The sequence below is a fragment of the Misgurnus anguillicaudatus genome, chromosome 23 (assembly GCF_027580225.2).
Source record: "Misgurnus anguillicaudatus chromosome 23, ASM2758022v2, whole genome shotgun sequence".
NCBI lineage: Eukaryota > Metazoa > Chordata > Actinopteri > Cypriniformes > Cobitidae > Misgurnus > Misgurnus anguillicaudatus.
In genome coordinates, this window is record NC_073359.2 from 1,457,089 (window position 1) to 1,478,311 (window position 21,223).

Below are 21,223 nucleotides of genomic sequence, written 5' to 3' on the forward strand. Positions count from 1 at the left end.
GCCATTCATTAAACATCTGTTAGGAATCTCCCACACCCGGTGCCCGCTTCCTTATACCCATAAAGGAGCGGCCGATATAGAAATCCTGAAGGCATGATGGACTTTCACCTATGCTGAGCATGTGAAGAGGATTACTGGATGAATGTTGAGGTCTGACACAACTTTGATGCCGAACGTTACTGTAGATGTAGTAAACATGGAGGGGTAAATCGATGTGGTTTTGTCGATCTGTGGCACAATCGAACAAGAACGGAGGCTTTTGGGATTTTAAAGGGAGTGGAGAACACTGGAGTTGTTCTTTTTAAGCTATAAATGAACCATGAGACATGTCATGAAACTAAGACTGTGTGCTTGGACTCTAGTGCAAGTCATTACATAGGGAGAAAAAAACAACATTTGTGCCGAGAAATGCACTAAACACAAAATTAGGAAATTAAAAAATTATAAATATTACACTGTATATACTTTTATATACCCATATTGTGGACCACAAAGCCATTTATTTATTTTTTTTTTTTTTAGATTTATACATCATTTGAAAGTTGAATAAATAAGCTTCCATTGATGCGTTTGTTAGGATATGACAATATTTACAACTATTTGACAATATTGAGGATGCAAAAATCGAAATATTGAGAAAATCACCTAAAAAGTTGCATTGCATTCTATAAACACTAATAATAAAATCATTCCCAGTTCCCATTCTTCTTCTGTTATAAATAAATCGACCAAAAGAAAGATCTCCAAAAATGAAACATTTTTGAAACTCTAGACACAAAAAACTCGCAGGTTCAACAGAACAAAAGCCTTTGAATGACAACCAAGAAAAATAACAATACGATACACCCAACTCTGCCACCAGTATCCTTTCAACCTTTTCCTATGTGTTATTAAAACTGTCAGCTTCACATTTCAGTTTCATCTGACCAAGGGATCTTACAAAGTGTAATAAATTCTGTGCCCTCTTATTAAACCTCAGACAAAGTCAATCTGTTGAGGGCAATATCTTAATTGGGATTTTAATATCAAGTTGTTAAATGATATGTGAGGGAAGAGGTGAAAGAGTTTCATGTGATATTGTATATTATGATTGAGAATAAGGAGAACAGACACCCCTTTCTCACTAGTCTTTCATATTTTTCCGGTTTAACAAACGAAGTGAACTGTCCGTAAGTTAAATTCATTTTAGTAGTGCATTTCAATTACTAGCTACATTCTGAAAACAAACTTTACGTTGGTTGCTGGGGTGGTACCTTTTCAAAAAGTACACTTTTGTACCTAAAAGGTGCAAATTGGTACTTCAAAGGGTACACATTGGTACCTTATGCCCCATTTCCACAAGAAAGTACCGTATGCTGGTTAAAACCTACTGCTTTATTTAAACATTATTTATGGTCATTACTTTGCTTACCTACATTAGCATCCAAATGCAGCAAATACAACTTGTACATGCAGCTCGACGTAATATATACCGTACTTTCCTGACTATAAGCCGCATCATTCAAAAATTCGTAATTTAGACGAAATAACATATATAAGTCACAGTGGACTATACGCCGCGTTTATTTAGAAAATTATTTCACAACATCCAAGCCGAAGAACAGACATTTAATCTGGAAAGGCAAGTTATTCAACTAAACAATAGCAGACAGAACAGATGGCTGAATAGATGTCTGTACATTAAAGTAATATTATCAGTTATTTAAACGATAAACCATAACATACAGAACTTACCTAGAAGGTTGAATAGTCTAAATTAACTGAACAATCCAACTAGCGTGAAGTTTGCATACTCGTCATTCTTGAATCTATTGAATTACATAAATCCAGAATCAGCATATGGGGGCCTCTCTCGCCTGTAGACTGGAATGATGTCTCTTGCCTCATAAGTGTCAAAATGAATTCATACTGACTTACATGGCGCACCTGACTATAAAACGCAGCACAAGCCAAGATATAAAAAAACGGCTTATAGACCGAAAAATACGGTATTATATATAAACTGAGTTTGCGATCGAGAATAATTATACGGGCATAACATATTTTATAATTTACACAGAACAACGTTAGCCTTAGCATGTAGCTACCCTCCTTGTATCGTTACACAGTAAGAGAGCATGCACACCAAAGCGTGTCCGCCGGCGGACAACGTATGTCTTCAATTGTTTCCAATGGAAGCGCGGCGCTTTTCAAAAAAGCCAACAGCTGGCGTTTATTTCGGCACTGAGCGCCAGCGCTAGGAAGTTTTTCTCGCTTAGCGCTGAACGCAGACAGTTGAAAAATATTTAACTGTGGGTGAAAAGCTCAGCTCGTCAATGTCACTCTCACTCGGCCGTCCAATCACAGTGGTGGAGGGGTGGGACAAATATCACAATAGCCAACCGCCGCACCGTTCAACAACTGATAAACAAAGCAGAAGTATCATAGCAAGCGCTCAGCGGCATTTGCTTTGTATAATTTATATGAACATTTATTAATGTATTGAGAATAACGGTACGGGCATAACATATTTTATAATTTACACAGAACATTAGCCTTAGCATGTAGCTACCCTCCTAGTATCGTGACACAGTAAGCAAGTGTGCACACCAAAGCGTTTACGCCGGCCGGCGACGTATGTCTTCAATAGTTTCCGATGGAAGCGCTGCGCTTTTCAAAAAAGCCATTAGCTGGCATTTTGTCCGCGCTCTCCGTTTTTCCTTGCTCAGCGCTGAACAGCGAGAGTTGAAAAATATTGAACTGTGAGTGAAAATCTCAGCTCGTCAATGTCACTCTCACTCGGCCGTCCAATCACAGTGGTGGAGGGGTGGGACAAATATCACAATAACCAACTGCCGCATCGTTCAACGACTGATAAACAAAGCAGAAATATCATAACAACCAAACCCTTACGAAAATTAACCATGTTTTTTGTGGTAAAAGTGACGTAACCATGTTTTTGGAGTATTGATTACTATCAGCAAAAACATGGTTTTACTACACTTACCATGTTTTTTTTTTTGTTTTAACTGTAGTAAAACCATGGTTAATTTTTGTGAGGGAAGCACCTGAAAAAAGTTGCCATTTTTAGCCACGTTGTAAAGCTTTGGTGTGCACAACGCCCCTGATGCAATCAGTTCTTAATTCTAGACCAGCAATGTTTTGGTGCTACTTAAGAACCACTTTTCCTGGTTCCGAGCTGGTGATGTCGAAAAAGAAAGAATTGATTTGAAATTTGCCTCTGGCTCTGAGGTACATATATGTACCAAAATGATACATATTAGGACCTTTTTAAAAGATGCTGTCTCAGTGACAACTGTAGTACCTTTTTGTCTGAGAGTGTACAGATGGTGGAAGTGTTTTTTTTATGATTCGGTTTGGTTCATGTAAATAAACACATTATTTTGTGATTTTTGTGTAGCTTCCAGCTTTAGTGTAGTTTGTAGTGAAGTACTACTTAAAAAATAATCTATTGACTTCAGTTCAGCTATTGACTAACTTCTACCTATAGTTTCAAAGTCGCTTTTCCAACACCATTATTCCTTTGACCAAAAAAGAGCAAGTGTTGGAACGAAAAAAAAGTCTTGAGATTTTGTCAGGCATTCGGTTGTTTCTTTCCTCTTCTCTGAAATGCTGTAACATCAACGAGAACTTTCTCTTTTCCACCTCCTCTTCATTCTCTGGAGGTTTCAGTATAAGACATTGAAAGAACACAAAAGCAGCGTCTCTCAAACCCCCAGTGCTAATGGAAACACTAAACAAGAGGAGGCACTACTTGCCGAGACGTCGCTCTGTGTATATATATTCGGCTCACGTAGGTGCGGTCGAGTTGATGGGCAGGGAGACAGCGCACACTATTTACATTTCAAACCCGGGCAGATTTCTTCTTTACCCCCTAATTGATTGCAGCGGTGGTGGCCGCGATTCGGTCTGATATTTATTACCTGGTTTAATTAAAGAAAAAGCCTGTGAAAGTGCACCGGGTGAATAATGGACGTCGAAACTGACTTCTCTTAGTGGCAAGAATATGAGGGTGGAACACAAGTCCGTTTTTTGCTGATATGAGGCTATTTTCAGAAATCACATTAAGGTTTCAAGATTTTTAAAGGAACAGTTCATCATTTATTTCATCAATGCTCTTTTAAAATGAATGAATGTCATGGAAGATTTTTAGAGAATAACGAATACATTTTTTCTGTATCCATACTACTTCGATAATGGTTAGTTTGTGCTTTTGGAGTTCCCATCCACTTGCAATGTATGGAAAAGAGTCATCTCGGGCTCAGACGTCACGCCCACAGACCGTTGCCTGAATGTTGGATGCATAATGCACACTGTTAAAAAACAGCTCGAAAGTCATCCTCTGATTGGTTGAAATGTACAGGATTTCTGCTTGACGTGTGTTGCGTTCTTCAGCGTTAGACGTCCGTGAATGAATGATTTACTGGTTGTGGAGACTTTCTTCGTCCCTAAACATGACACAGCACAAAGCAAAACAGGATTGGTTCATATGGCCTCTTGGGTGATCCTTGGTCATTCAGAGGGGCCATGGTTCCTTGACCTTCAGTATACTGTTGGGTTAACGGTTCCTTCAGCATAATCCACCACGCGAGTACATGTCACAACTTGATAGAGATGACTTGTGAGGTTGACAGGTTGGTTAATATCATTTAATCTGGTCATGAAAATCAATAGGTGTCTTCAAATGGGATGCGACTTGTGTTCAATCAACAGTAACCTTTTGTTAAGCAGGGTGCATTGATTCTGAATGGGGAAATTGATTAAAGTAGCTTGGGTAAATAACATTTCATTAGATTGTGCCCAAAAGCCACAAGGGTCTAAAAATACCACTTTTGCATCAAAGGAGTTCACAGTTCTTGCGAACAGTTCTTGTATTTAAACGGGAGTGACCGGATTTGCTTGGACAGTGTTGCACCGCCTTCACAGTCTCAACTGAGACAAATATGTGCGTTGAGTTTTGAACAAAGTATTTTACTGCCAGAAAAAATAATTGCCTCTTGTGTCACTCATGTGGAATACAGCAGAAATGGATCCATTTTGTTTTTGAAAAAGGTCAACGCTTAATCATGTTTTACCCTGCTGTCCAGTTTATGGAAGCTGGTTTCTAGTTGGCCAAGGATTCCCAAGAAGATCAGGCATGTGTTTGGTAGCTACCACCAAAGCTAAATACTTTATCATTAGGGATCCCTTTATCATAAATCTAACAAGAACCCCATGTTAAAAACATTACATTTTTTATTCAAGTAACCTGGGGTCAACTTGGGGTAAACTTTCATTTAACACAATATCCATTCTGTGTTTGGCCCTCAAGGACTTGGCTGCACTTGTGGCGAACGGCACAGTCACCAGTAAGCCTCCGGTCACACTACGGCTGGTTATCCCGGCCAGCCAGTGCGGTTCGCTCATCGGCAAGGGCGGATCCAAAATCAAAGAGATCAGAGAGGTGAGTGCCAATATACCGGCTTTCCATATTCCTATGTTTCTCCTTCTGCTCCAAAGGACGTCTATGTTGGGACTGCTTTCGCCGATGCATATTTCATGGCTTTGGATGCCAGTAAAAGCCCATTTATTTTACATTTATGGTCTCTGGGCTGTCATGAGGTAATGTTGAATGGTCCGTCACGCTAAGTTCACAGCATTCTGTAATGCACTTGCAGAGGGAGCGGGGAAGGGGAGGGTTGCTCGAGTTGGGGGAATAGCAAGTGCGTTAAGCTAATCAAAGCAAGAAAGTTTGGAAATGGAGGCTTTTAAGTTAGAACTCACAGTGTTTGTAGTCCTTCCTGTTCGCTTCATGGGGTTTCTTAAAGCAGCTATTAGGCTACAAGGGTTTTCACAGAAACACTTTGCTTTCGAGTGTGCTCCAACCTAACCATACGTTGGGAACAAATGTTGCCTATAATGAGCAAAATGTAGCAACACACCTTTGTATAAGTGTACTAACATCTACATTAGATGGTACGCTCTCCTACAGGAACACTAACAGCTTGTTCTTCCCATGTCTCAGAAAACAGGAGCTCAGGTCCAGGTGGCTGGAGATCTGCTCCCTAACTCCACAGAGAGAGGAGTGACGATATCCGGCAGTCAGGACGCCATCATCCAGTGTGTCAAACTCATCTGCACTGTAATACTGGAGGTGATTCAACTCTTGAGACTTTTATTGAGCTATTAAGCAATAGCAGATCCATTTGCAGAATTGATATGCATGCATTCACTTAGTAGCGGATGACTATTGTGTGATAGTCCTCAAAGGCTTCCATACTTCAAAGACAGCGTACTTTTATAGTTGTTAGCCATTTTTATGGCTGTTTGCAGCTGTCAAATACTTTTTAGTTAGATGCTTGATCTAACTAACTACGTATTAAAAATCAGTACAGCAATGATTAGCGAACGTGGTTACTCAGATGTCCAAGAGCGTGAAATGAATTTGCTCGCAAATGGTTTTCTTTAATGTTTCAGGAAAAGATTTTACTTTTTAATCGGTGGGATTGCACCGCACACATCCTGCTCTCTCTGTTTTATTGTTGAACGATCAGAAGAGTGGGGCGGTGGTGACGGCTACGTGCCCCATTTTAGGATCCTCGGCTGATCCAGAGATGCAAATTATGCAAAGTCACCCAATGAATATTTTAAAAGAATCTTTTTGTTTAGTTGCTGAGCTGTGAGTCTTCTTCACATCAGTCCTGATCTGAACTCTTCATCTTGTGTTTTATCTTCAATTTATCCAAAAAATTACTTATTATCTATTTTATTCATGTAAGATAATGTCCTCCAGACTTTTAGGTCGTCCAGAGAAGCAGTGATTTCACTTTAAATGCTGTTTGTGATACAATCTGGATTGTAATAATTGGCTCCATCATAGTGACGTAAGTCGAATAAAACAGGCTCGGAGTGCACTTCATTCCTGTTCACGTTTGGAAACCCTTCCTCTAATCGCAAATTTTCCATCTGAGAATATCATGAGCAAGCATTAATGCTCTCAAAAGCATTCTGAAACAATCCACCAAATGACTTCCTGTAAGAGGATAATGGTGTGCTTTTAAGTGATGCAACTAATCGATAAATGTGTTGCTTTTGTGCGCTGCGTCAGTATTTCCACTCATTAAGATAATATGTTTAATTGACTTGCTGCTGATTCCTCGGGTACGGAGAAAACTCGGCTTCTATCAATATGATGCTCGCAGTTTGAAACTTTAAGGTGTTTCTCTTAAAAGAGTATTAATTGCTTAACTTTTCGTTTACAGTCTCCTCCGAAGGGTGCTACAATCCCGTACCGCCCCAGTCCCGCTCCAAGTGCGGTTCTTCTAGCTGGAAATCAGGTAAAAACTTCAACATAACAAAAAACGTGAATTTGTCACCAAAAATAGCAAGTGTTCACTTTCTCTTCTCATAACACTCATCATTAATTGTCAAGGTCTTCACACTAATACGATTTTTGTTCCTAAATCTAATCTTTAGGACTGACTGTGCACTGTCATTTTGCAAGTGTCAAAATTTGATCTGTTTAGACCTTCTAGTTATTATCCAGTGGAAACAGAGACAATATAGAGAAAATATTGCATAATAGTATGCGCCCGGATGATTATTGTACTTTTAAAGTGATACCCCAGCCAAATATCAAAATTACCCCACGATTTACTCAGAGCTACAGTGATATAGCGCAGAGCTACAGTGATATAGCGCAGAGCTACAGTGATATAGCGCAGAGCTACAGTGATATAGCGCAGAGCTACAGTGATATAGCGCAGAGCTACAGTGATATAGCGCAGAGCTACAGTGATATAGCGCAGATCTACTGTAATATATCTCAGAGATACCGTGATATAGCGCAGAGCTACAGTGAAATAGCGCAGAGCTACAATGATATAGCGCAGAGCTACAGTGATATAGCGCAGAGCTACAGTGATATAGCGCAGAGCTACAGTGATATAGCGCAGAGCTACAGTGATATAGCGCAGAGCTACACTGATATAGCGCAGAGCTACAGTGATATAGCGCAGAGCTACACTGATATAGCGCAGAGCTACAGTGATATAGCGCAGAGCTACAGTGATATAGCGCAGAGCTACTGTAATATAGCACAGAGCTACACTGATATAGCGCAGAGCTACAGTGATATAGCGCAGAGCTACAGTGATATAGCGCAGAGCTACAGTGATGTAGCGCAGAGCTACAGTGATATAGCGCAGAGCTACAGTGATATAGCGCAGAGCTACAGTGATATAGCGCAGAGCTACAGTGATATAGCGCAGAGCTACAGTGATATAGCGCAGAGCTACAGTGATATAGCGCAGAGCTACAGTGATATAGCGCAGAGCTACAGTGATATAGCGCAGAGCTACAGTGATATAGCGCAGAGCTACACTGATATAGCGCAGAGCTACAGTGATATAGCGCAGAGCTACAGTGATATAGCGCAGAGCTACAGTGATGTAGCGCAGAGCTACAGTGATATAGCGCAGAGCTACAGTGATATAGCGCAGAGCTACAGTGATATAGCGCAGAGCTACAGTGATATAGCGCAGAGCTACAGTGATATAGCGCAGAGCTACAGTGATATAGCGCAGAGCTACAGTGATATAGCGCAGAGCTACAGTGATATAGCGCAGAGCTACAGTGATATAGCGCAGAGCTACACTGATATAGCGCAGAGCTACAGTGATATAGCGCAGAGCTACAGTGATATAGCGCAGAGCTACAGTGATATAGCGCAGAGCTACAGTGATATAGCGCAGAGCTACAGTGATATAGCGCAGAGCTACAGTGATATAGCGCAGAGCTACACTGATATAGCGCAGAGCTACACTGATATAGCGCAGAGCTACAGTGATATAGCGCAGAGCTACACTGATATAGCGCAGAGCTACAGTGATATAGCGCAGAGCTACAGTGATATAGCGCAGAGCTACTGTAATATAGCACAGAGCTACACTGATATAGCGCAGAGCTACAGTGATATAGCGCAGAGCTACAGTGATATAGCGCAGAGCTACAGTGATATAGCGCAGAGCTACAGTGATATAGCGCAGAGCTACAGTGATATAGCGCAGAGCTACAGTGATATAGCGCAGAGCTACAGTGATATAGCGCAGAGCTACAGTGATATAGCGCAGAGCTACAGTGATATAGCGCAGAGCTACAGTGATATAGCGCAGAGCTACAGTGATATAGCGCAGAGCTACAGTGATATAGCGCAGAGCTACAGTGATATAGCGCAGAGCTACAGTGATATAGCGCAGAGCTACAGTGATATAGCGCAGAGCTACAGTGATATAGCGCAGAGCTACAGTGATATAGCGCAGAGCTACAGTGATATAGCGCAGAGCTACAGTGATATAGCGCAGAGCTACAGTGATATAGCGCAGAGCTACAGTGATATAGCGCAGAGCTACAGTGATATAGCGCAGAGCTACAGTGATATAGCGCAGAGCTACAGTGATATAGCGCAGAGCTACAGTGATATAGCGCAGAGCTACAATAATATAGCGCAGAGCTACAGTGATATAGCGCAGAGCTACAGTGACATAGCGCAGAGCTACAATGATATAGCGCAGAGCTACAGTGATATAGCGCAGAGCTACAGTGATATAGCGCAGAGCTACAGTGATATAGCGCAGAGCTACAGTGATATAGCGCAGAGCTACAGTGATATAGCGCAGAGCTACAGTGATATAGCGCAGAGCTACAGTGATATAGCGCAGAGCTACAGTAATTTAACGCAGAGCTACTGTAATATAGCGCAGAGCTACAGTGATATAGCGCAGAGCTACAATAATATAGCGCAGAGCTACAGTGATATAGCGCAGAGCTACAGTGACATAGCGCAGAGCTACAATGATATAGCGCAGAGCTACAGTGATATAGCGCAGAGCTACAGTGATATAGCGCAGAGCTACAGTGATATAGCGCAGAGCTACAGTGATATAACGCAGAGTTACAGTAATATAGCGCAGAGCTACAGTGATATAGCGCAGAGCTACAGTGATATAGCGCAGAGCTACAGTGATATAGCGCAGAGCTACAGTGATATAGCGCAGAGCTACTGTAATATAGCGCAGAGCTACAGTGATATAGCGCAGAGCTACAGTGACATAGCGCAGAGCTACAATGATATAGCGCAGAGCTACAGTGATATAGCGCAGAGCTACAGTGATATAGCGCAGAGCTACAGTGATATAGCGCAGAGCTACAGTGACATAGCGCAGAGCTACAATGATATAGCGCAGAGCTACAGTGATATAGCGCAGAGCTACAGTGATATAGCGCAGAGCTACAGTGATATAGCGCAGAGCTACAGTGATATAGCGCAGAGCTACAGTGATATAGCGCAGAGCTACACTGATATAGCGCAGAGCTACAGTGATATAGCGCAGAGCTACAGTGATATAGCGCAGAGCTACTGTAATATAGCACAGAGCTACACTGATATAGCGCAGAGCTACAGTGATATAGCGCAGAGCTACAGTGATATAGCGCAGAGCTACAGTGATATAGCGCAGAGCTACAGTGATATAGCGCAGAGCTACAGTGATATAGCGCAGAGCTACAGTGATATAGCGCAGAGCTACACTGATATAGCGCAGAGCTACAGTGATATAGCGCAGAGCTACAGTGATATAGCGCAGAGCTACAGTGATATAGCGCAGAGCTACAGTGATATAGCGCAGAGCTACAGTGATATAGCGCAGAGCTACAGTGATATAGCGCAGAGCTACAGTGATATAGCGCAGAGCTACTGTAATATAGCACAGAGCTACAATAATATAGTACAGCCTCACGGCTACACACAGCTGACAGCACACTGCCTTTATTTACTTTAATAAAGCGATTCTGTCCATCAATGAAGAGTGTTGGTGGGGGGGGGGCAGACAGTGTTTTAGGAAATATTTCTCAAGCTTGTCTGTAGTGTCTGTTCTCGTTTGATATGGAAGGACTGAAAACAACGTTGAGTATTACAAATATAAAGGCCATGGGCCTCAGTTATAAAATGCTGCATAGAAACGGTCCTAAAATTTATCTTACGATCACTTCTCAAAGTGCATAGGTTTATAGATCATCGCCTTGCAAACAAAGCCTAATTAATGCCACTGACAAATAAGAGCACATCAAAGCCCAAATCCTTTATGAGCGGAGAACAGCTTGTATTTAAAAAAAATCTGCTGCACTCGGACAAGCAAGTGCATACGTCCGTTCAGACCTTGAAATGGTGCGAATACATTTTCCACCATCGTTTTTATAAAAATGAACGTTGCCATGGATTTTGGCGTATGCACACTCTACGATCAAATCTGTACTTATGCACACTTTATGAACGAGTCCCCACAAAACATGTACTTTACATGTCCTTAAATGAGTTCATTAAATTTAGCTCTATTTATTAGTTCAAAGGTGCAGTGTGTAGAATTTAGCGGCATCTAGCAGTGAGATTGTGAATTGCAACCAACGGCTCAGTCCACCGTTTACCGAAACAGAGAAGCTACGGTAGCCACCACAGGACAAACATGTTGTTGTCTAAGACAAAATACATTAGTAACAAAATGTGCTCTGTAGAGCAGTTTGTCCATTTAGGGCTACTGTAGAAACATGGCGGCACAAAATGGCGACTTCCATGTACAGGGACAAACGGTGTATGTAAAGTAACAGTTTATTATGTAAGGTCTTTATACACCACTGATAATATAGTTATGAATATGATAGTGCATTTCTGTCAAGAGATCCTTATTAAAGTTACACACTGCACCTTTATGGTAATGTTTGAACACATTTCGTAATTTCAACTCATTCATAAAACAAGCATAACACAATTTTGTGTCAATCATTGGCAAACCCGACTTGCAACAATGGTTGGATTAAATGTGAATTAATTTTTTTTATGAATTAACAATGACTTGCATATAAAAATCCTCAATAGGCATTAATCATTAAACGCAAGACAAAATATATTTCTGATTCATACATTGTTTGCAAAATCAATCTTGCGGAAATTTTCATTACAGATTGTAGATCCCTCACAGATATTTTTTCCTACATGTCTAATCTTTTTAGTTTTACCTGGCAATCATTATTTAACACATCTTCAGAAGAGAGTCGAGTGGTCGCTATGTTTATTCATGTTGACACGGCCATTCATTATCAGCACAATTATGCATGAACAACAGTAACATTAAGCTTAATCAGACTCATGAATATTCATCAGCAATAAAATCACTTTGGAGTCATTCGTAGACGGCGTAATTAATGGAAGTGGCAGAAGCTTTGACGTGTGCACTCACGATACATTGTCTGTTTGATATATTTACCAATCTGTCATGACCAGAGCAAGATTCATGTCTAATAATGAAATTAATATGTACTTCTTTCATTAATGCCTTTTTGTCTGTATTCAAATCACGCTTTGTGATAATGACACCAGTAACAGTGGTTTGTGCGCGCTGCGAATATGAATATTCGTAATGGTGATGACATGCGAATGAAGCCTTGGTTTGTGTCTCTGTCCCCTATTTGCCTTCCTAAGGTTTTCGAAACGTCAGAGTTTGCGTCTCACCCGCTTTTCTCGATGGCTCAGGGCGGGCTGGATCTGCAACAAGTGAGTATCATTTATCCATGACGGATAACACAGATACGTGCTCCCCCCACTTTTTCTTTATTTGCCTCTTCCGCCCCTGCATGGAGGTGGGAATTCTGTTCCCCTTTGTCATTCCTCTTGGCCAGTGTCCTCCCCACATGAGCGAGAGGGCGTGACAGGACAGCAATTACTGTTTTTCAGACTTGAGATTGTTTCGTTCCATTTGTGCATGGCTTTCCTATCAGCCCTCTGAAATTGTGCTGTTTTTGTTGATGCCGCAAACTTTTACTTGATTTTGTAAAGTTTTGCCAACTTTAGAGGTATCGTAACCCCCATAGGCACAATTTTGGTCCCGTGATATTTATGATTTATGCAAGTTTTATCAGTATGTGTTCCTCGGAAATCAAACCCACAACCTTTGTGCTGCTAACACAATGCTCTACCAGTTGAACTACAAAGACAAATCTACTAATGGCCTGTTTAGTATTAAAGAAATGGTTTACCAAATAAGGAAAAATTTTGTTAAACACATTACATATACATATATATACACCTATAGAGCAGATTTACATTCATTATAAATCCTAAACAGCCACTGGGTGATATTGGGGTAAGACAACTGATGGACATTTAAGAGAGGAGGAAGCAGATTGCATTTTTAAAAGTTTAATCACAACTTTAAAAGAGAAAGAGACCAAAGGGTCATGTATTCCCCCAAACAGTGTTCTCATAGCGAGCCGTGTCCAGTCACGTTCATTAACCCGACTGTCAGAGACACAAACTAGGGTTCCTCTTTAACATGGACTGCCATTTCTGCATCACTGATCTTTTGATTTTTATCCTCCATTTTCTCCTTCCCTTGTTCTTCTCTCTCTCTTCCACGTGTTTAAACTTTTAAGCGAGGTTATGCAAGGGAACCTCTGGGAACAGCACGTACTGTAGCGTTCTTCATAGCGTCTGCCTATTTGGCTTCTTATTCTCTTTGATGTCGAGGCTTTGACTCAAAGATCTTTTGCATTCACATTTGTACACTTTCAAAAAGCTGTGATGGGACATATCAGTATAAGGACATAATATTTCAAGCGAGCACATCAATTCTCTTGGTGAACATGGAGGGCGGCTACAGATCAAACGATGATTTTCTTTAAACCTAGCTGGGCGTTCATCATTGCATATCAGACATCGGACACCACAACAGCTATTTTTTCTATTTTTAATCTGGAAGATTTTCTTAAATTTGGCCTGTCTTTATGACTGTGTGAATTGCATTGTCATATTTTTTTTATTTCAAATAGGGTTAGTCAATCACAAGACCGATAAGTAACTTATAGATGTCTCGTAATTAACTAAAACGGGTGGGAAATGCCATTCCATTTTACTCTATTCAAAAAAAAAACTGGTTACTGTTTTGGAGATAATGTATGGTAGGGCCATCTGAAATTGATGATTAAGAAAAGTGAGTATTACTTAACATAAAGAAGCCAGATGGTTAAGTCGCAAGGAGTTAAAAATAAAATCGCTAATGTCAGCAATACAGGAAAATTATTTCAGCAGCAGATAAAGTTATTGCATTTTGATGAATTATTATAAAGACAAAGATTTTCTTTTGAATAAAGCTCAAATAAGTTCTGTGCAATAAGACATTTTTTTTCATGATATATTTGTATATTTAATATACAAAAATTCATGTGCCCTCAATGTTTAATCAAAAATGTGAAACAATCTCTCTTTACTTCCGGTCACGAGGAATGGCAAGAGGGTGGGGCGCGGAGAAAGATTACAGCAATTAGCAAATAGCAAAATGACCCAACTTCCAATAATCCAATCAATTCTCGATAGACGATAGCTCATTTAAGAAGCCGTTTCACTCGGATATACGTCACGAAGGGGGAAAAAAGCCATTCGCTACTTCCGTTTCATTGTGACTTTAAATTTGCCTAAAGACACCTTCACTTAGTTTATAAGTGAAACTTAGGAAAAACTCTTTTAAACAGGGCCATAGTTTACACTTTTGGTACACACTATAAATATGGGATGATCCTTGTTCAGTTTCCCCAATTATTTAGATAAAGTGGTTGTAAGATGCTTCACAATGAAAAATAAAGTGCTGAGAAATTCATGTTTCGTTAATTTTGTTTATATATAAACTCATCTCTGTTTCTTTCTCAGGCATATACTGTACAAAACCAATATGGCATTCCACACTCAGAGGTAAGAAAAACCTCATCTACTGCATAACATCTGAGATATGTAAAGTATTAGCTTGTTTAAAGTGTCTGAATGAAGAACTGTGTCTGATAAAATGAATTAAATATGTTTGTGTTTTTATCCCAGCTGGCAAAGTTGCACCAGTTGTCCATGCAGCAGGGTCTCGCCCCCATGGCTCAGCCCACAGCCACTCAAGTCCTGTCTGGTATGTTTTCCCAATCCAAGTTCTCTGAAGAATCTTTATATCCAAGACGACAAATCACACAGTTGGTTTTTAGGATCAACTGCTGTTGGCAGGTCTGGTTATGAGTTTACACTTTGTTTCAGGGGTCAAATAAACCCCCACCAAACTGAGTACTGATCTGAGACCAGTTTGTCCATTGTCTAGTTCGCACTAGGGCTGCACGATACATTGCATGTCAGTTAAGCGGGTTCTTTGATTAGTAGTAAATTGCCATTACCTGCTTTCAGATGGAACGCCATTTACTACATAAAGTCGTAGTTCACTGACAATCTGTGCAAGTTCACATTCATTATTGTTGGCGTATCACCTGTGATAATGGATGCGATATGGCCCAACTTGCAATTGTGCTTTGGCTCTTTGTGGTGAATGCCTCTCCATTTGAAAGCAGGCGATGGCGATTTACTACTCATCGAAGAACCGACATTACTGACGAGATGCGTGAGTTTTGCAAGCGATTTATCGACCCCGAGGACAATGAGACAAACAGACCCAGTTCCTACTGCTGTGGAGGTCATCACACCACTGATCTACTGACCGTCCTTCGGCGGGATGCCCGGCCGATGCCTTACCAATGACCAACCGGCGGAAACAGTTTAATTCGCTTACCCGTTCACATACCCCGATAGTATTTATATATATAAAAATATATGTATCTCTCTCAGGGGTTTTCTCCTCCTAGGAGATTTCCCCGTGTACTAGCCAGGAGGGTTTTTCTCCTGGGGTTTGTTTTCATCCCCTGGAGAGTCCAACACCTTTGGCTTAACTTACTACTTTACTGTATACGTTACATAGTTCACACATAATACACTTTGTAACTGCAAATCCTCATGGGTGCAATAAATTATATTTGTAATGCTGAAGATTTTTTGTGCAAAGTTAATGATGACACACAATTGCTGCGTCCGATACCGCCTACTTCCATACTATATAGTAGGCAAAAAGCAGTATGCGAGGCAAGTAGTATGTCCAAATTCATAGTATTCCAAAAATGGCAGAGCAAGTGGACCCTTTACTATCCCGTGAGCTTCCGGGAGAGGAGTTATCTCACGAAGAAGAAGGATATTTATGTTTTATCCAAAAGCGGTAACATGGCTCTTATTAAATATAAATTTTATTTTATTTTATTTATATAGCTCTTTTCACAATTGTTTAATTATTTCAAAGCAGCTTTAAATTAATAGATGCAATAAAAAAACACAAAATCATAAAACATGAGCAGCAGAATACAGCGGTTAAGATAAAAAATACTAGTGAGTGTAGTAATAATGTAACGTATATAAGAGGGTGCTAAGTTAAGCCAATGTCAGCAGACACCCCAAGGGTTCAAAAAAACACCTAGGAGAAAAACCCTGTGGGAAAAGTCCTAGGAGGGGAAAACCCCTTGGGAGAGAACCAGACATAGTTGATTCTATAGAGGATATATTATATAATAGGTACACTTTTTTTTACAATTTTATGGGGATTCAAACATAGTATATATGTATACACGGATAAGTAGATCAGACGGGGGCAGCTGGTGGTCGTTGGTCTGACATCGGCTGGGCATCACGATGGAGGAAGGTCAGTAGATCAGTCGGGTGAAGACCTCCACGGCAGATACATATATTAAAGGGGCACTCTCCAATTAAATGGGTGTTTTTCAACCTCTACCAGATTTTCTAAAATAGGGTGGCCGATTTCTGATACCACTATAAGAACCACTCTAAAAAGAAATACTTGCTTGACAGAAGTCATAAAAGCCACGCAGCATTAGTCAGTGTCCTGTTTGATGAACCCGCACTAATTAACAGAACACCCAACCCATTAACCCATTATCCTACAGCAGCACTAATTTAATTTAGCATCCAACCTGAATGTTTGACAAAAACCTGAACCAGATCTGTACACTGGGCAATTACAGTTAGAAGTACTATAGTGTTATCTTGTTAAGGGTTATCTTGTGATCTGACTCCACTTCCAATGTGAATGCAGAGAAACTTGTTTTCTCTTGTTTATTTTTGCTCCACAAAGTAGATTGAGTTAAATGTTAAACAGACCCTAGAGTGCACAGACCCTAAAATATACTCCTTTGGAAGCGCTTGATCTCAGATGTACCAAAAAGCCATCAGCCACCCAGGTTCAAGCTAATACACCTGAGCTCCATGAAGCATACGGGCACATGTAGATTAGACCTGCAAAAATGGGCCAAGCCTTACAAGACTTCACAGGCAGCTCCTGGGGCTTCTCACAGCCATTACAAATTTCAAACTAAAGCAAAAGGAGGGACTCTCTCTCTTTTCTTCTCGCTCCGAGCCTCTCGTATTTTTCCATCCAATTATCCAGCCACCCCAAGTTATTCTGCAATGCCTTTCAACTTGTCTGGAGATTCCCAACGTTTGTTTAGCAGAAGGTTTGTCGTGCAGGCGCTCCTATAACCAGCAGACTGTTGAACATTAAGGTAAATAAGCAGTTTTGCAGCAAATGTGAGAATCAAAAAATGCCCTGCGAGCAATTGGAGAAGTGGAAATAAATGTAATAGTTGCCCCTCCTGCCGGTAAAACTACGAGAGCACATCCACTCGTGATATGGCTGGGGAATTCGATTATGTCGGAGGTAAAAGCTCATCAGTCAAGGCAATGTTTCAGTCTATTAAATAGGCCCCTGATGGGATGGAAGGCAGTGTTGGGTCTGGACCGCCCGCTGTTACAGGAAGTGGAAGGCTAGCTCTGTCATAAGCGGTTAGGTGATAACATCCAGGTTTATCTATTAGATAGAAGTATGCTTCATGAGAACTGTAAAAATCGGTTATGGTGGATAGAATGAATTAAAGTGACAGTAGGCAACTTACATTGCAAACAAACACTAGGCCCAAGATAAAAGCTTATCTTAATGTAAGTTGGGGACGTGTACACCAAAACGTTTAAACACGGCCGGGTGCCAACTCTAGGTGCTTTTCAGCTTTTTATTAGCTGACCGTTTGGTTGCTATGATACTCCTGATTTGTCGTTAAATGAGGCACCGGTTGATGGTTGTGATATTTGTCCCAACCCTCCTCCACTGTGATTGGACGGCCGAGTGAGAAGTGACATTGACGAGCTGAGCGTTTCACTCTTGGTTCTCAGCCCTAAGTGTGTGCCAACGCTCAGTGCGGGCAAAACCCGACAGCTGCTGGCATTTTTGAAAACAATTAAAAAACATACAGCGGCTTAAACACCTTGGTGTGCACGCCCCCTTAATGTCGAACGACGTCAAACTGACATTTAAATTATTATTATAATTTATTACTATTACTATTAGCTTACCGAAGTAAATAAGGGTGAGGCAAGTAGACTTCAAGAAGAATCGAGCCTTCAAATGCAAGCTATTGGTGTATCCAATATCGTCAGGCAGCTTAAATGAGCGACTAGTGGCACATAAATTACACTTCACCTTTAACAAAGAGTTTATCACATAAGCTAAAGTCACTTGAAACTGTCACTTATCTCTTTCCCACGTTTCCCCGGAGAAAGAAAGATAAGTACTGTGTATGGTGGGAGAGAGGAAAAGGGCACGTGACTTTACTCTGAAATGAGATTCTTACAAATTTACTGCAAAAGAAAGAAGAAAATACTAAATGAAAGACATACTGTAAGCAAACAAACACACTGAAGTGATTTCTCCTGTGGTTTGTTCACCTAGTATCTGTTCGTCTTCCAGGCATGGACTCCAGCTCCCAGACGGCATCACAAGAACTCCTCATTCCAAACGACGTAAGAGATCTTTACTTTTGTTGCACATGTTTCTTTTTTTAAGGGGGCGAATGTTTGTAAAGCCGTGCTTTCATCTTTAGAGTTTTAATTGGGATAATGAGATTAAAATCTGAAGATGTTCATTATAAAATCTCTTCGCAGAAGGAAATCAGGGCAGCATTGCTTTCTTGTGCTGCTTGGTCATCCAGAATTACATAAACCTTTTTTTTGTTTGTTTCATTAAATACACGACCCGTGCTTTAATTAGCTTTCTGTCAGTTGTATGAGGTCCAGTTCAACCCAGTCATGGCGTCTGATGTGCATAGCATTGCTTTGCTGTCAAAACAGAGATGGTAAATAAAGCCTCAGCCGTTTGTCAGAGCCGGCACTCCGGGGGCATGCGGGACGTTCCCTTCATGCCTGTTGACTGTGGCTCCCTCTCACCCCACATCTCTCTAAGATCACATGATTCATGGACTGGCAGAGAACCCAGTATAGACTCTGACCACACATTCAACCTATAATTACAGCTGCTCTTGCAGGTGTAGAAGTCATCTAGTAATATTTGTGGGTTTTAGTAAAACAGTTGGTCTGGAAGTATCGGTTTCGAAATAAAGCACTGTGCCTGTTATGGATCCACATTTTTTTTTCTTTAAAATGCATTTCCAGTACAAATGCACCGATATAAAAAATTTCACTGATTGACGATTATTCAGACCGATATCTGCTGATACCGATAGTTTTGTGGTTTTATTAACTTGCATTAACTAAATTCTGAAGAATACATTTTCTTAATGTTATTAATTCACAAAATGACCATTAACATGTTTCATAAACATTAAACTAGTGAGAGCTTAAATTGATTGCATTGCACTCTTTTGATTGACAGAATATATCGGTTACAACTATCATCTGCTTTTAAACTATCGGCAGATAGTGTGAAAATTTGCTTTTGTCAACCGATACCGATTACTACCCCTTATCGATGCATCTCTAATTTCCAGTAGTATTTGTTTTAAAGCTGGAATCCGCAACTTTTGCCTCTCTATCGCCATCTCTGTTTAACACATAAAATTGCAGGTAACTTACGTTCTTTATGTGGATTGAAGTCGAATTAAATCAGACTTACCTTTATACAAAAATTGTACCCAACAGCTCATACAGATCATAAATAAAAATAATTCACAACTATACGCTTACAATATTAATGTACTCGCTCAATACTTTTTTTATGTCATTGTGATTTGTGAATGACAACAACGATTCGGGCCGAATCCACCCGAAGTCAGCAGTTCCGGCGCGAAGTCATTTGCTGTCTGGGTTTGTACAACTACGTAGGTTGCACAAGTGCATTTGTGCAGTTATTCCTAGTGAATCACCTTCAATTTAGTGTCAAATCAGTGTCTTTATTTGGGAATTGGAATTTTAGTAATTCCGGCTAAAGTGGTTGGGCAAGTTATTTTGTTATCGAGGCAGATTACTCACACTGATTTGAAGTGAATCAGCATTTGCAAAGTTGACTGGATGCATTATCTGGAGCGATCCGGTACGAGCGTTAATCATTGATTACCTTCAGGCACTCGGGAACATTAAGATTCGGCTCGTATCAGACCGACATCAGCCTTAAATGAAACTTGACTTTCCTCAATATATTCCTAAGCCGCTAGACCTCATTTCTAAACCTCGGCAAACATTACAAGATAAACTTCAAAGAAACTGCATCAGTTTTTCCAATCAGGGGCCAACGTAGCACACTCGTACAGTCATATTCCCGCACAAATGCATAAACAGGGAGAAGGAGAGCATGTATTATTGAAATACCCTCACAGCAATGCGATTCCAAAGCAAGGCGACATCAAACAGACATCAAACGGCTGGCAGAAGAAGTTGTTTATCATTCTCAATCAGGTTTCTCTCTACAGACGACCTGCTATTTCCGTGGCAAAGATCCCCGTTAAATCACCACGAACACGTTGCAATTATACCGGGATCAGATGGGAGCTTGAGAGCGAGGCAGTTGCGGGGGATTCAGCTGGGTCCATAAGTCAGATATCTACCTGCTCTGCGAGAGGCGGATGGGAATTTTGGCAACATTGCTTTTAGCTGGCGGGAGACATATCCTCCCCAGATTTTCATAAATTAAAGCCGACAATGGCTGTACACTTAAAATAGACCTGTCTCCAGCTCGGCTAGAGTATATGCATGTCTCCTGCTTAGATTTGACCCATAGCTTATGGTTGTCACCCTTGTGGGATTGATTGATACAATGAGCCACTGTGAGCCTTTTTTTGTGGTTTGTAGTGCACCCAAGTATATTTTCAAGAGTACCTTGACTGTAGTTTAACGAAAATGAGTACCATTTTTATGGGTGTTTGTTTATATGTCCTGTGGCTCTGAGACACGTGAATAACTCATGGCATTTTCTAAATGAAGGATGTCGGTAAGATGTATGGTGCAGTACACGGGGCATATTCTGGAATGCTCTGTATCAAGGTGGCAGCG

At 40.6% G+C, this 21,223-nt stretch overlaps 1 protein-coding gene across 5 annotated transcripts in view; it reads left to right on the plus strand.

Moving 5' to 3' along the window:
- The window catches only part of LOC129453373 (poly(rC)-binding protein 4), a 92,830-nt gene that overhangs the window by 64,656 nt on the left and 6,951 nt on the right, over positions 1 to 21,223 (plus strand). For 4 of the 5 annotated variants that reach the window (XM_055217600.2, XM_055217604.2, XM_055217603.2 and 1 more), the window contains exons 6-12: positions 5,312 to 5,443; positions 6,005 to 6,133; positions 7,242 to 7,316; positions 12,512 to 12,583; positions 14,732 to 14,773; positions 14,897 to 14,975; positions 18,690 to 18,742. In XM_055217600.2, coding sequence (XP_055073575.2) covers positions 5,312 to 5,443; positions 6,005 to 6,133; positions 7,242 to 7,316; positions 12,512 to 12,583; positions 14,732 to 14,773; positions 14,897 to 14,975; positions 18,690 to 18,742 — 582 coding nt within the window. The remainder of the gene's footprint in view (positions 1 to 5,311; positions 5,444 to 6,004; positions 6,134 to 7,241; positions 7,317 to 12,511; positions 12,584 to 14,731; positions 14,774 to 14,896; positions 14,976 to 18,689; positions 18,743 to 21,223) is intronic. The other variant, XM_055217602.2, reaches the window with a different exon arrangement.